The 13,028-nt window shown below is 34.6% G+C and overlaps 1 protein-coding gene across 2 annotated transcripts in view; it reads left to right on the top strand.

Annotated features, from left to right (window-relative positions):
- Gabrg3 (gamma-aminobutyric acid type A receptor subunit gamma3) overlaps positions 1–13,028 on the top strand; it is a 586,000-nt gene that overhangs the window by 505,515 nt on the left and 67,457 nt on the right. For both annotated transcript variants that reach the window (XM_076848732.2, XM_076848733.1), the window contains one exon: positions 8,744–8,881. In XM_076848732.2, coding sequence (XP_076704847.1) covers positions 8,744–8,881 — 138 coding nt within the window. The remainder of the gene's footprint in view (positions 1–8,743; positions 8,882–13,028) is intronic.

Genomic DNA, 13,028 nt, shown 5'->3' with positions numbered 1-13,028 from the left:
TGACAATTTTACAAAGATATTTTAATTTCTTCTAGATTTGGAATCATCATTAAAAAAAATTTTTTCAAGTTCAGCATTACAAAGAAATTCATTCATATGTCCCCATCTTAGCGGCTGTGTGTCTGTCTCTTTCTCTCTCTTTCCCTCTCCCTCTCTCTATTTAGATCTCTAATCCATTTGGAATTTATTCTGGCATATGGTATAGAGATAGATCCAAATTTATCTTTTTCTCATATGGCTTCCCCTGATCATAAACTTCCTCTTCCTCCTACTAAGTTAATTTACTGCCTTCATCATGAGCTAAATCCAAGAGAATGTGCAGTGAAGGAGGATAGACACATGGATGCACACTTGTATTTAGGGCAAAGTCTTCATAATATTTAATGAGAGAAGCTATCCCAGGATTGAACTTCTCCTGGCTATTCTTAATTGATTGTTCTTCCAAATAAAATTTATAATCAATTTGTCTAGTAACAGAAAAAGAAAAAAAAACTTTTTTCTTTTTAGTCTTGCAATCAGGTTCACATTGAATTTATAATTTTACTTGGCAAGAATCCACATCTTTATGTTGTTGAATCTCCCTATACAAGACCATGGTCTCTCCATTTATCCAATCTATTTTTGGCACAATAGTAATTTACGGACTTTCTTTTACAAAGTTTTCACATTTTGATAAGTTTATACAAGATATTTTATGACAAATTATTTGTTCTAATCATCCCATTAATTCTCTCTTTGTTATCTGGATACATATCTTTCTAATTTGTATGACTCTAGTTTTTTATTTATTTATTTTTCTGGGAGTCTGATGAATAATACATCTCAAATAATGATATAACAAGAGATAATGGATATTAACTTGTTTTAATTTAAAAAAAGAAAATTCTCGCATTAAATTATTGGTTTTTAGAAAATCTACGTATCAATTTACCTACCTACATATAAAATATCCTTTAATTTCTAGCTTAATGAGTGTTCTTAACATAAATGTATACTGCATTTTATCAAATGCCTTTTACTTTCAATGGAAATAAATGTATAATAGGTCATATTCATTAATTTTTCCTCTTTCATTCCTGCACAAATCCAATTAGGCTGCAATGTATTTAAAATAATGTGCTGATGGATTCTATTAACTAACATTTCATGTAAGATTTTTGCATCAACATTTGCAAGTGAGATTGCTTCTCTTGTGCCTTGATTATCAAGCTGTATATCATTGTTATACTCACTATATAAAAATGTAATTAGGTGGTTTTCCTACATTTACTGCTCTCTAGACTGGTGAAACAGCACCAACAGCATCTAATTGTTCAAGATTTGGTATAATTCCCTGCACAGCACCGGAGCCTGGTGTTTTCTCTCACATGTCCTCGATTCTTAACCTTTTATTTTTCTTCTGTAAAACCTAGATTGTTTTGAAAGAAAATTTGAAAATATGGAAAGGGAGAGAAATACTCCTGTCTTAGAGAATTAAAATCAGCAAAGTAAGATGTTTTACGAGGGAAAATGCTATCTCATCTTGAAATGGTGTTGTTTGTTGACTCTGATTGTATTAAAGAGGGAGACTGTGAAATTCCTGACAGATTTTCACCAGTCACTGAAACTGCAAATACCTGGCTCATAAATCAGTGATATTTTTATTTAATCTGTGAAATATTTGATAGAAAAAGCTAGTTGGCCAGTTGTTATTTTTCTTCTTTCCAATATCTAATTTTGCACATTTCATTATTGTTTAAGAAACAAGAAATGATTTCCATATTTTCACCATAGGCAACTAAAACAAGTCAGGTGAGAAATAAGATTTATTAGGTTTCCAAAATGATCTATGATTATGACTAGGATTGAGATTTTCTGGTATACTTTAGAGAATATTATTCACAAAATTATAATTTAAATATCAGGTTATATCTCATGATGTGTGTCAAATAATGGTTAGAAATAATATACCTTAATTTTAATAAAAACTCAAGTAAATACAACATGTATGTGCTGAAGGTTTGAATAGGGCTAGTCCCCACCAAAACTCTGTCTGAGGCTCAGTACTCAATGTGGTAGTGTTGGAGTTGATGCCTGTAAGAGGTAATTAAGTTCTTAAGAGGGTTTAATGCTTTTCTTGAGGGCATGAGTTCTAGCTCTCATAGGATTGAACTGGTAACCTTGAGACAGGGTTTTAAAAAGCAAGATTAGATTCTTGTCTTACTCTTTTCCTTCTTCTCTCGCCATGAGATCTCTTAAAAACTTGCAGCTCACTGCTCTTGCTCGTGCTCCCACAGTGTGATACTATCTGCCTGATGTAAGAGCCTCACCAGAAGCCAATGTCAGCACCAGGCTCTTGAACTTTCAGAACTGTGAGCTAAATAAATCTCTTTTCTTCATAAAGTGCCCAATGTCAAACTTTTTGTTACAGCTACACACACACACACAGACGATATGGAGGGGTTGAAGTCTTTCTTAGATATTTTTCAATATTGTTTCTAGCTTCAAGACATTTTTAAAAATGCTTTGTTTTAGGGAGTTCACACAGAGGGTCTGAAGATGAGTTTCCTCATTATCAGAGCCAGGGAGTGAGACTGAAGAGCCGGTGCTTCCACTTTGAGCGTACTTCTTGGTGTGAACATCAGTAATACTCCCACAATGTGAGACCAGACAGACAAACTGATGCACAAGAATAGGAATTACCTTTGCTGATAAGAAAACTTTATTTTTCTAACCACAGGCATTAGCTCTAAAAAATTGACACATAGTATTTGTTTATATCACAAAAAAATGGACAGTTAATAAGGACAGTATTGATCAAAATAATCTCAGAATGACTAATAAATATAAAAATGAGTTGATCTGTATCTGTAGTCCTTGCTACTTGAAAAGTGGAACAGGGAGGATTACTTGAGCCAGTAGTTCAAGGTAAGCCTGAGTTGCATAGTGAGATCTGGCCTCAAAATAATTAATAATTAATAAAATAATTGCAATCAAATTTTGGAAATATTTATCTGAGCATGTTTTAAGGAAATGTTACTTACACATAATATAAGATAAATGTAAACATGAATGATGACTTTCGTACAAAAATTTTAGAGTTCAGCGTATCAAAAATACAGTAAAAATCCCAGGAAAGAGGAAACAAATGAAAATGGAAATCCGTCTCTAATCATTCAAAATTACTAACAAAAAGCTCCAGGGCTTTAGAAGGACCCATGCAAGTGAGTCTCTATGGTCCCAGTGTTGTTGGCTCTTTTTTGTTTATCTATTTCTGCTACAAGGCATTTTCTTCCTTGGTTGGCTCATCCTTGGCTGTGAAGCTTTCTTGGGAGTAGGAAGTGTTTTATAAAATGTCCTTCAAAGAACAAAGGTGTTTATTCCAGATCTTTGGGGAAAATATGGTTGACCGGCTATTTTGTAAAGCACTGACAATTCTTAGTAAGGTTCTCTTGAAAGAACTACCATTATCTGCATTTCCACAAAGATCAAAACCATAAGCCCTTTGGAAGACAATCCCTTCACTGCTTTTGAGAAAAATGGATTTAGTGACTGATGTGTTCTATGAAGAATATGTAGTTTGAAGGAAACTCTTTGTAAGTTGAGGAGCATTGGATATTGGGAACATAACAATGAGAAGAACAAATGAGACCAGCAGGTGAAGAAATAGACCAAACTTTCTATTCTGGCTCTTCCTTAGATGCATATTCAGTGTCTTTGTGCCTCATCTTCCGTATCTATAAAATGGGGACATCAGTGCCTATGTCATTAGGATAATTGTGGGACTTACTGTACAGAAACACCTTGGAGGAGCTCCTGAACTACAATTGCAGTTAAATGTCCAACAATATGATGAAGATGATTTTGATGGTGATGAGACAATGGTGGTCTTATGGTGATGATGATAGTGATGAAGATGAGGATGATGATGGTGGTGATGGTGATAAAGATGTTGTTGTTGATGATGATGATGATGGTGATAATGGCAAAGGTTGAAAGAAGAAAACAAAGCATTTAAGGAATAGTTGTGACTGATTATTTGTTGATCACTGAATTATTATGAACCAAGGGTAAACCAAATGGGCCCAGGCTTAAAAATGAGAATAATAATGTAAAAGCAATAACATCAACATAGAATTATCCAAAAATCAGTGGACATTCATTGGAGTTTAGAATCTACAAAATCAGTCTGGGATAATCACTTAGCAAATAAGAAGCATGAAGAAAAACAATATAAACAAACCCCAGGAACAACAAAAAACCCTGGAATGCAGGAAGGGATATGATATCAAAGTTATCAAAATATATTTTCTAAAATGTTTACTTCACAACAAAATATTTACAAAACGTGAAAATAATAACAACAAAAAAAACATGTGGCACATACATAGGGGAAAGTTCTGTAATAGATATTATCATTGATGAATCCATGACGTTGATATATTTGAAAAAAGTTTTAAATCCACTAGCTTAAATACACTCAAATAACCGAAAGAAACCATGTCTAAAGAATTCAATGAGAGTATGACAAAATATCTCACAAAATAAGTGAAATAAGTGAAAAGACAAACAACTTTTAAAAGAACCCAATAGAAATTCTGGAATTGAAAAGTACAATGTCTAAAGTAGAAAACACACTAGTTGAGCATAATAACAATCTGAGAAGACAGAAGGAAGGATCAGAAAACTTGAAGATAGGACAACAGAGATTGCTCAGTGAAAGCAATTGCCCAGTGGACAGCGAATAGAGAAAAATGCACAGAAACTCACATACCTGTCTGTGGCACATTATAAAGCCTATCAACAACCACATAATGGAAGTCTCAGACAAGAACAGGGCAACAGGTCCAAAACTATTTGAAGGCCCAAAATTATTTGAAGAAATAATGACCAAAAATTTGACAAAAACAGTCTGTTAATCCAAGATACTTAAGGAACTTGAATGAACTTAAAGAGATTGATATTTATACATCATAGTCAAGTTAATAATGTTAAAGACAAGGAGGGAAAAAACTGAAAACAGCAAGACAAAAGCAATGTATCACAAGCAATTTGAAACATAATTAACAAGAGATTTCTCATTAGAAACTAGGGAGGCCATAAAACTATTAAATGACATTTCAAACTGTCAAAAGAAAATTACTGTTAACCAATAATTCTATTCTTGGCAAATCTTTCCTTCAAAAATGAAAAGGAGGATATCAAAACACCAGCTATATCCACACAAAAGCTTGTGCATGCATGTTTAAAACAGCTGTATTCATAATTGCCCAAATTTAAAGCAACCAAGGTGTCCTTAAGTATGTGAATAGATACATATAATGTAGTACATCCACAAAATGGAATATTATTCAACATTAAAAGAAATAGGCATTCAGGCCATGAAAAAATATGAAAGAAACTTAAATACATATTGCTAATAAACCAAACATGAAATAGCCTCACACTGTTTGAGTTCAACTATATGATATTATAGAAAGACAAAATTATGAAGGAAATAAAAATACCAGTGGTTTCCAGTGGTAAAGGGTGGAGGGTGGGATGAATAAATGAAACATAGAGGACATGTAGGTCAGTGAAATTACTCTGTAGGATATTATAATGGTGGATTCATGTCATTATGCTTTTGTCCAAACCCAAAGAATAGACAATTCTAATCTAAAACTATAGATTCTGGTTGAGTCCACATGTTTATGTGTTAACAAGTGTAACCACTCTGACAAAGGAAGTTGATAGTGGGAAAGGGGTGTGTGGGTTATCTCTGTAATTTTTGTTAGATTTCTGTGAACTTAGAAATTCTATAATATATAAAGTCAATTAAAAAGAAAAGGAAACCTGAAGATAGATTGTCAAATAAATGCATTAATGTGAATTAATTAATGTTAATATACATATATATTATAAAATTTATCATTTTAACCATTTTAAGTGCACAGAAGTGTGCACTTAAAATGGTTAAAATGGTAAACTTATATATATGTGTGTGTGTGTGTGTGTGTGTGTGTGTGTATAATAACCACAATAAAAATATCCAGTTGCTTAAAAAAAGATGAGCCAGAAAATGAGAGAAAATATTTGCAAACATATATCTGATAAAGGACTTGTAGCCAAAAATACATAAATAACTCTTAAAAGTCAACAATATTAAAAACAACTTAATTTAAAATGAGCCAAAGATCTGAGCATACACCCTCACCAAAGAAGACACATATGGCCAATAGAACCATGAAAATATACTCAATATTATCAGTTACTAGGGAAATGCAAAATGAAACAACAGTAAGACTCACCTCACACCCACTACAAATTTTATAATCAAAACCACAGACATTAATGAAGTGTTGGAGAGGATATGAAGAAATTGGAACCCTCCTATATCATTGGTAGGATTTTAAGGTGCAGTTATTTTTTAAAGCATTCTGGCAGTTTCTCAAAGTGTTAAACATAGAGTTAGGCTGACTCAACATTTCTACTCCTACGTGTATACCCAAGATAACAACACATATGGCAACACAGAATCTGATACACAAATGCTCATAACAGCACTATTCATAATAATGAAAGAGTGACTCCACCAAAATGTCTGTCAAAGATGAGTGAATAAACAGAAATGGTATATTCATACAATGAAATGTTTGGTGATAAATAAGAACAAAGCACTGATGTATGCTACAAGATGAGTGAACTTGAGCACATTAGGCTAAGTGAAAGAAGCCAATTACAGATTACGTGTTTATGATTCCATTTATATGAAGTGAACAGAATGGGCAAGTCTATACAGACAAAATAAATTAATGATTACCTGAGACTAGGTGAGTTTCAAGGTGGGTGTGGGGTGGGGAAATATGCAGTCACTGCTAATGGAGTTTGATTTTCGAGGGATAAAACTATTCTAATTTGGAGTATGATAATGGTTGCACCACTCATAACATACTAAAAGCCACCAGATTGTGCACATTTAATGTGTGAATTACATCTCAGTAAAGTATTTTAAAAAATAAATTTAAAAGAATTGTAACATACAGTATCTTTTCTAAGTATGTCAGTAAGGATTTAAGTCAATCAGGACAATGGCAAATAGCCAAGTAAAATCTTCATGACTACATAGAAATGCTTCAGTCTAAGTGTGAGAGCCTTGAGCTGCACTTCATCAAGTTAGGATAAAGTGTCCTGCTATGTTGACAGTAATTTTACAGGGTAACACACAGAAAGTAGAGGTATGTCTGTGTTCCATTTCACTGTTTCAGTGAAGGAGCCAATAATGTCAGGCAGAAAGGGAAAAACAATCAAGAAGGTAGATCATAAGAGTTTTACAAATGTTTCACCAGCAATGTTCAACCACTTATTAATATTTTTGCATAATTATGTGTGCATCAGTGCTTTCTGTGTTCAGGATAACAAATGGTGTAAACACTTCTTCCTTCCAGAATCCTGACATCAGTGTCTGTTGATTAGTAAAAGGCCAGTAATGCCAATACTGTTGGGTGTTGGGTAACAACTAGAACTGAGGCCAGCTCCTAGGAGTGAGGCATTGAGCAGAACCAGCTGCAGAGCCTGGAGATAAGACAGAACTTCTAAAAGATGCACGCATACCAAGTCAGCCTTTTCAAACAGAGTGAATGGTGCTGTCCAAGTGTGATTCGTAGTTGGGAACCCACACGTAGAAATGTAGTCAGGGAAGTAGACACTTAGCTGATATCTAGCTCAGGCTTAGAAAGCCATGGAAACCTAGAACACTATCAGAAATAGGGCAGAGCAACAAAACCTGATGCCTCAGCTCTAGGAAGGTCACCAGTGTTAGCCTAGGGCAACAGAAGCACCAGGATCTTGCTTCCAGTGGTAAGTAACATTACAGGAATTGTTCTCTGGAAGAGGTCAAAGTTTGCTAATCAAAACTGGAGACTAATAATATTAGCACTGACTTGGTTTTCTGTTGCTGTAAAAATTATCTGAAGCTGGATCATTTGGAAGAAAAAGAAAATGTATCTGGATGCCTAAAATTCTGGGAAAGGGGGAAAGGTGTGATGAATGTGGGCCATGCAGTTAGATCTGTGGTGGCTGAGAGCCAGTGACATATTGACAGGCACCTTCACTCTTGAAAGGTCAAGTGTAGCCACTGGCTTTCCAAGGTTAAGACATGAAGACAATGACCTCCCATTTACTGCATCCATGGACCATGGCCAGGCTTGTGGCTAAAGAACACCTTTCTGATCATGAAGATCTGCCCCAGGGTTAGGTGGCATTATCTTTTTGTTGGAGTTTCCATGTCTCTGAAAAAAATTTGGAGAACAAACATGACCTAAAATTTTAAGTCCTGTTACATGAGCAGAATTAAAGGGGAATGAAGTGAAGGCAGGGGGAGTGGGAATAAGAAAGATAATAGAATGAATCAGACATTACTTTCCTATATGCATATATGAACACGCAATCAATGTAATTCCATATAATGTACAACCAGAAGAATGGGAAGTTATACTCCATATATGTAAAATATGTCAAAACACATTACACTAATGGGTAACTAATAAGAACAAAATTTTTTTTAAAGTGAGCAGAAAGGTAGCAGAATACAACAGTTACTATTATGGTATTATGTAAAAATGTGGATGTGTAACCGATGTGATTCTGCAATCTTTGTAATGTTTTGAATAACCAATAAAAAAATTAAAAAAATAAAAAAATAAAGTGAGCAGAATTACAATTTGACATTAGCAATTTATAAACCTTCATCTCCAAGTGCTGATATCTTGGTCTATGTTTTTAGATGGCTACCCCAAAGAAGAAATGATTTATAGATGGAGAAAAAATTCAGTTGAGGCAGCTGACCAGAAATCATGGCGGCTTTATCAGTTTGACTTCATGGGCCTCAGAAACACCACGGAAATCGTGACAACTTCTGCAGGTAGGAATTAATTAAAAAGGTATAGCTCTCAAATAAATATTTTTTTTACTTACTTTTTACCCCCCTGAGGGCTAAGGCTATATATAGTCAGCAACTTAATGTCAAATCCTTTTATGTGTATGTTTTCAACTAATTGTGTTAGGGCAACCAAGTGACATCTGAGACAAAACAAGTAATTCAAAAGTGAGAATATTTTATGTGTTTTAATTGGGATGAGAGAGGGATAATTAGAATTGATTTATACTTTTGAATTGGAACTGTGTCTGCATTGTTTATAAACCTAACTAAGATTTTCAATACCATATTTGTATAAACCAATTATACTAATGGTGAGAGTTCTGAAATTTCCACATACATGATAAGAATCAAACACCACGGAGAACTTGCAAATAAAAGGAGCTGGTGTGAAATGTCATTTGAGTTTTTATTTCTAGCTTCTTCTTTTTATGGCCATTTCATTTTAAATTTTGAATTTCTTTTTTTAATTGATTGAGCACAATAATTACCTACCAATTTTATTTTATTAAGTGATCATTTATGCATACTATAAAGCATGTAATTAGATGAAAAGAGACACTTTGCATATTAATATGTTTTAATTTTGATGTTTTATGTTTGTGTCTGCTTTTCATTTTTGGTATTTACTTATTCCTATGGCCCACTAGTTTGCAACTGACTGTATTTGGGCAGGATGTCAGGTGTAGTTTAAGGTTAGAGTCAACTTCTCTACAGATATTATTGTTAATATGAGTAATTTGTTCACTTTTAAAATCCTATGATAATTTACTTCACTGATGACTAGATTAAGGTGTCAGATTTTACAACTAATTGTAAATATGCTTGAAGGACACTCCAAATTCTTGGTACAATTGCAAAATAGAGATCCATTCATACATTAAGAATGGTCCTGACAAAGCTACCTGATCAAAGAAGAAAACCAAAGATTTCCTATGGTTGTCATGATGGTGAAGTTGTGGGATCTATATTTAAATATTTAACAATGACAGGGTTAGAAGAAGATCATAATTTACTTAAATGAACTGTTGTGGCAGCATGAAAAGAAATGTTTTAAAGAAGTTTCTTCCAGTTATGAGTCTCCTACATTAACTATCTAACTGCACTCTAGAGGTTGCACTATACCTGCAGACTAATGGGGTATAAAGTTGCAAGAGTGTTACCAAATAGAGGATTACTCTGTATTTAAATGCCAATTGTGGAAGCTGATCCTCCCTTCCTGGTGTTCTTGGCAAGAAGATGTTAAACAAAAGGAAATGGAAACAATTGGCTCAGGGGTATTGAAATCAACCGAAAAGCAATACTAGCTCAGGGAAGTGGCCAACAGAGGGAGCCACAGAGTTGAAGTGATCGTCTGAACAATTAATGTGTTAATGTGATTGTGACCCATAAAGAAGTTAGAATGGATTTAAATCCAAGGTCTTCAAAAGTTTCAGAACTGTGGTGGTGCTTGCCTATAATCCCAGTGACTCAGGAGGCTGAGGCAGAAGGATTGCAAGTTTAAAGCCAGCCTCAGCAACTTAATGAGGCCCCAAGAAACCTAGCAAGGCCCTGTCTCAAAAAAAAAAAAAAAAAAAAAAAAAAAGTGTAAAGGCTAAGGATGTGGCTCAGCAGTTAAATACCCCTGAGTTTAATCCCTAGTACCAAAAAAGTTTCACAACCATAAACATTTGTATAATAACCCCCCCAAAATGTTTTTATGATTATTCTTATAAAAAGCAAAGACCTTCTTTAGATGATTAAAAAAATCCCACTCATATGTTCATTATTTAATCTTCCAAGCATTGCTAGCCATTATAAATCTACCATCACAGCAGCAACATAACAGACCTAACAAGAGGATAGCTGTCAATTGTTGGCTGGATCCAGATTATGCGAATCATGAAATGGATTCATTAGTACTAAAATATGTATTTACTAGAAAAGGAGAAAAAGAAGTAAAAGCAAGTGAATAACTTTTGTGTAAATCAGCTTTTTGTTACTGTAACAAGTACCTGTGAAAATCAACTTATAAAGAGAAAAGCTTTATTTTGGTTGATGGTTTAGCCTATAATCAATCATCCCCATAATTTGGGGCCAATAATTAGGCAACACAACATGGCAAAAGCACATGGTGGAGTAAAAGGCTCTCCTCGTGGCTGGGAAGTCTAGAGAAGAACAATCTGGAGTCCTTTTACTTTTTCCATGCCATACCCCCCATGAAGACCTCCCAGTGAGGCCTACCTCTTAAAGGTTTCATCTTCTCCCACAGCACCACTTTGGGGAACAAATCTTTAACACATAAGCCTTTAAGGAAAATTTTAGATCCAAACTATAGCACTCTTTTTATATTATTCTCTTATTTGTTAGTCATATTCTTATGTTGTCATGTCTCCAAGTATAAAAACAAAAACAAAATTGCCTGTACCTGCAGAAGTTTATCTACTGGTATCGAGAGTTGGCCTTTGTACCCTGAAGATTAATTCAATTCAGGTGGATTTCATGTTACTCAATGTTCCTTAATAATATTCTTAGCTTCACATCATCTTTTTAAGATCCCCAGAGTGGCCTTAGAAATACTGTTTCTGTTTGGGAAGCTCTGACCTGATAATCCACTTCTTACTAAGGGAATTCCCAGGTCGTCCCTCTCTCTGTTAGAAATTCAAGGTTAATGGCACTCAGGCCCAGACCTGACAGATCTGAAAGGAGGTGCTGTGAGCTTATTCTTAACCTAAAGAAGCTTCATGATAAGTGACCAACTTTGCCGTGTTGGCGAGCTTTTTCATAATCTTTTAAAAGTAGATAAAACATTTTATTATGGCCATGTATTTATTCATTTATCTAAACTCCAATTTTCAGAGGGAAAACTTAAACCACTGGTCATGATGAAGGACTGCAGGAAGGTACAGGAAGGGTGGATGAGGCTGTTTCCTGTATGTCACTGTGCAGCACTGCTGCGGAATAAAAAAACATTGAGAGGGGAGCGGGATAGCTGGAGCCGGCAAACATGAGAGATCACGTTGGGCCTATGGCTGGAGTGTGTTGTTCTCTGTATGCTTTTCTGGCCATATCCAGCATCTAGTGAGGTGTTAACAGACTGATAAATATTCATAAAATACAACTGCTTGCTAAATGTGGTTGCCATTTTTAGCAGGTAGAGGATCACCCATGGTGTTCTGTTGGCATTTTAGAAGATCTGTCAGATCAATGTCTTCATAGACAAATGCTACTCCTTGTTTTCAATTTCATAATTCAAAATAATGATGGCAAGAACACATAGAGTTGTATCCTTAGGGGATTGGTTCCAGGATCCTCACAGATGCCCACATCCACAGTCACTCATTTCCTTTATATAAAATGGCATGGTACTTGCTCTTATGTATATCCTGTCATGTACTGTAAATCATCTCTATGTTACTTACTTATAATATGGAATACAATGTAAATGCTATGTAAATAATTTTTACACTGTATTGTTTTATGAATGACAACAAAACAGAATCACTATATGTTCAGTACAGGCACTGTTTTTTTCCTGAATATTTTTGATCTGTACTTGGTTGAAAGGCCAAACATACTTACATAATCCCTTTCTTCCCAGAAGATTAAAGCATTGGCAGCACTGTCTATCTAGCTGATTCTCACAATAATTTTGAAGTTTAAGGATGGTGGAAGATATTTTTATTCTGTATTTTTAAGTCTTCATAAATAATTCTGCTAGGAAATTTATTTTCAAGAGGAAAACACTGAAAAACTTCAGTATCATGAGTCTCCAGGTGCATCACCAACACCAGGTACCTGGAGGTGGTCTGCCTCACATCATCTTCTCCGCTGTCATCACTCCAGCCTTGATTTGGACATGACCCTAAACAGACTTTTATTTGACAGGTCCTACTTTTCTGTGTTGATATAACAAGAGTATCAAAAATATTCTTTAGATCACTGTAAATAACTTTGACATAATACAATGCATATGTTTACTTAAAATGTATAAAGCCTGTTTAAGAACTAGTAATTTTATGGGCTTCTTGTAAAAACATTGCCACATGGCCACATACGGAGGGTCTTAATAGGAATGTATTGTGTCTCAATTCTGGAGGTTGGAAGTTTAGGATCAAGGTTTTAGCAGCATTTATTCTTTCCAAGGCTTGGG

Source organism: Callospermophilus lateralis, chromosome 3 (genome assembly GCF_048772815.1).
Source record: "Callospermophilus lateralis isolate mCalLat2 chromosome 3, mCalLat2.hap1, whole genome shotgun sequence".
Classification (NCBI taxonomy): Eukaryota; Metazoa; Chordata; class Mammalia; order Rodentia; family Sciuridae; genus Callospermophilus; species Callospermophilus lateralis.
The sequence above is the reverse complement of the archived record's forward strand: the minus strand, read 5'-3'. Positions and strand labels throughout refer to the sequence as shown.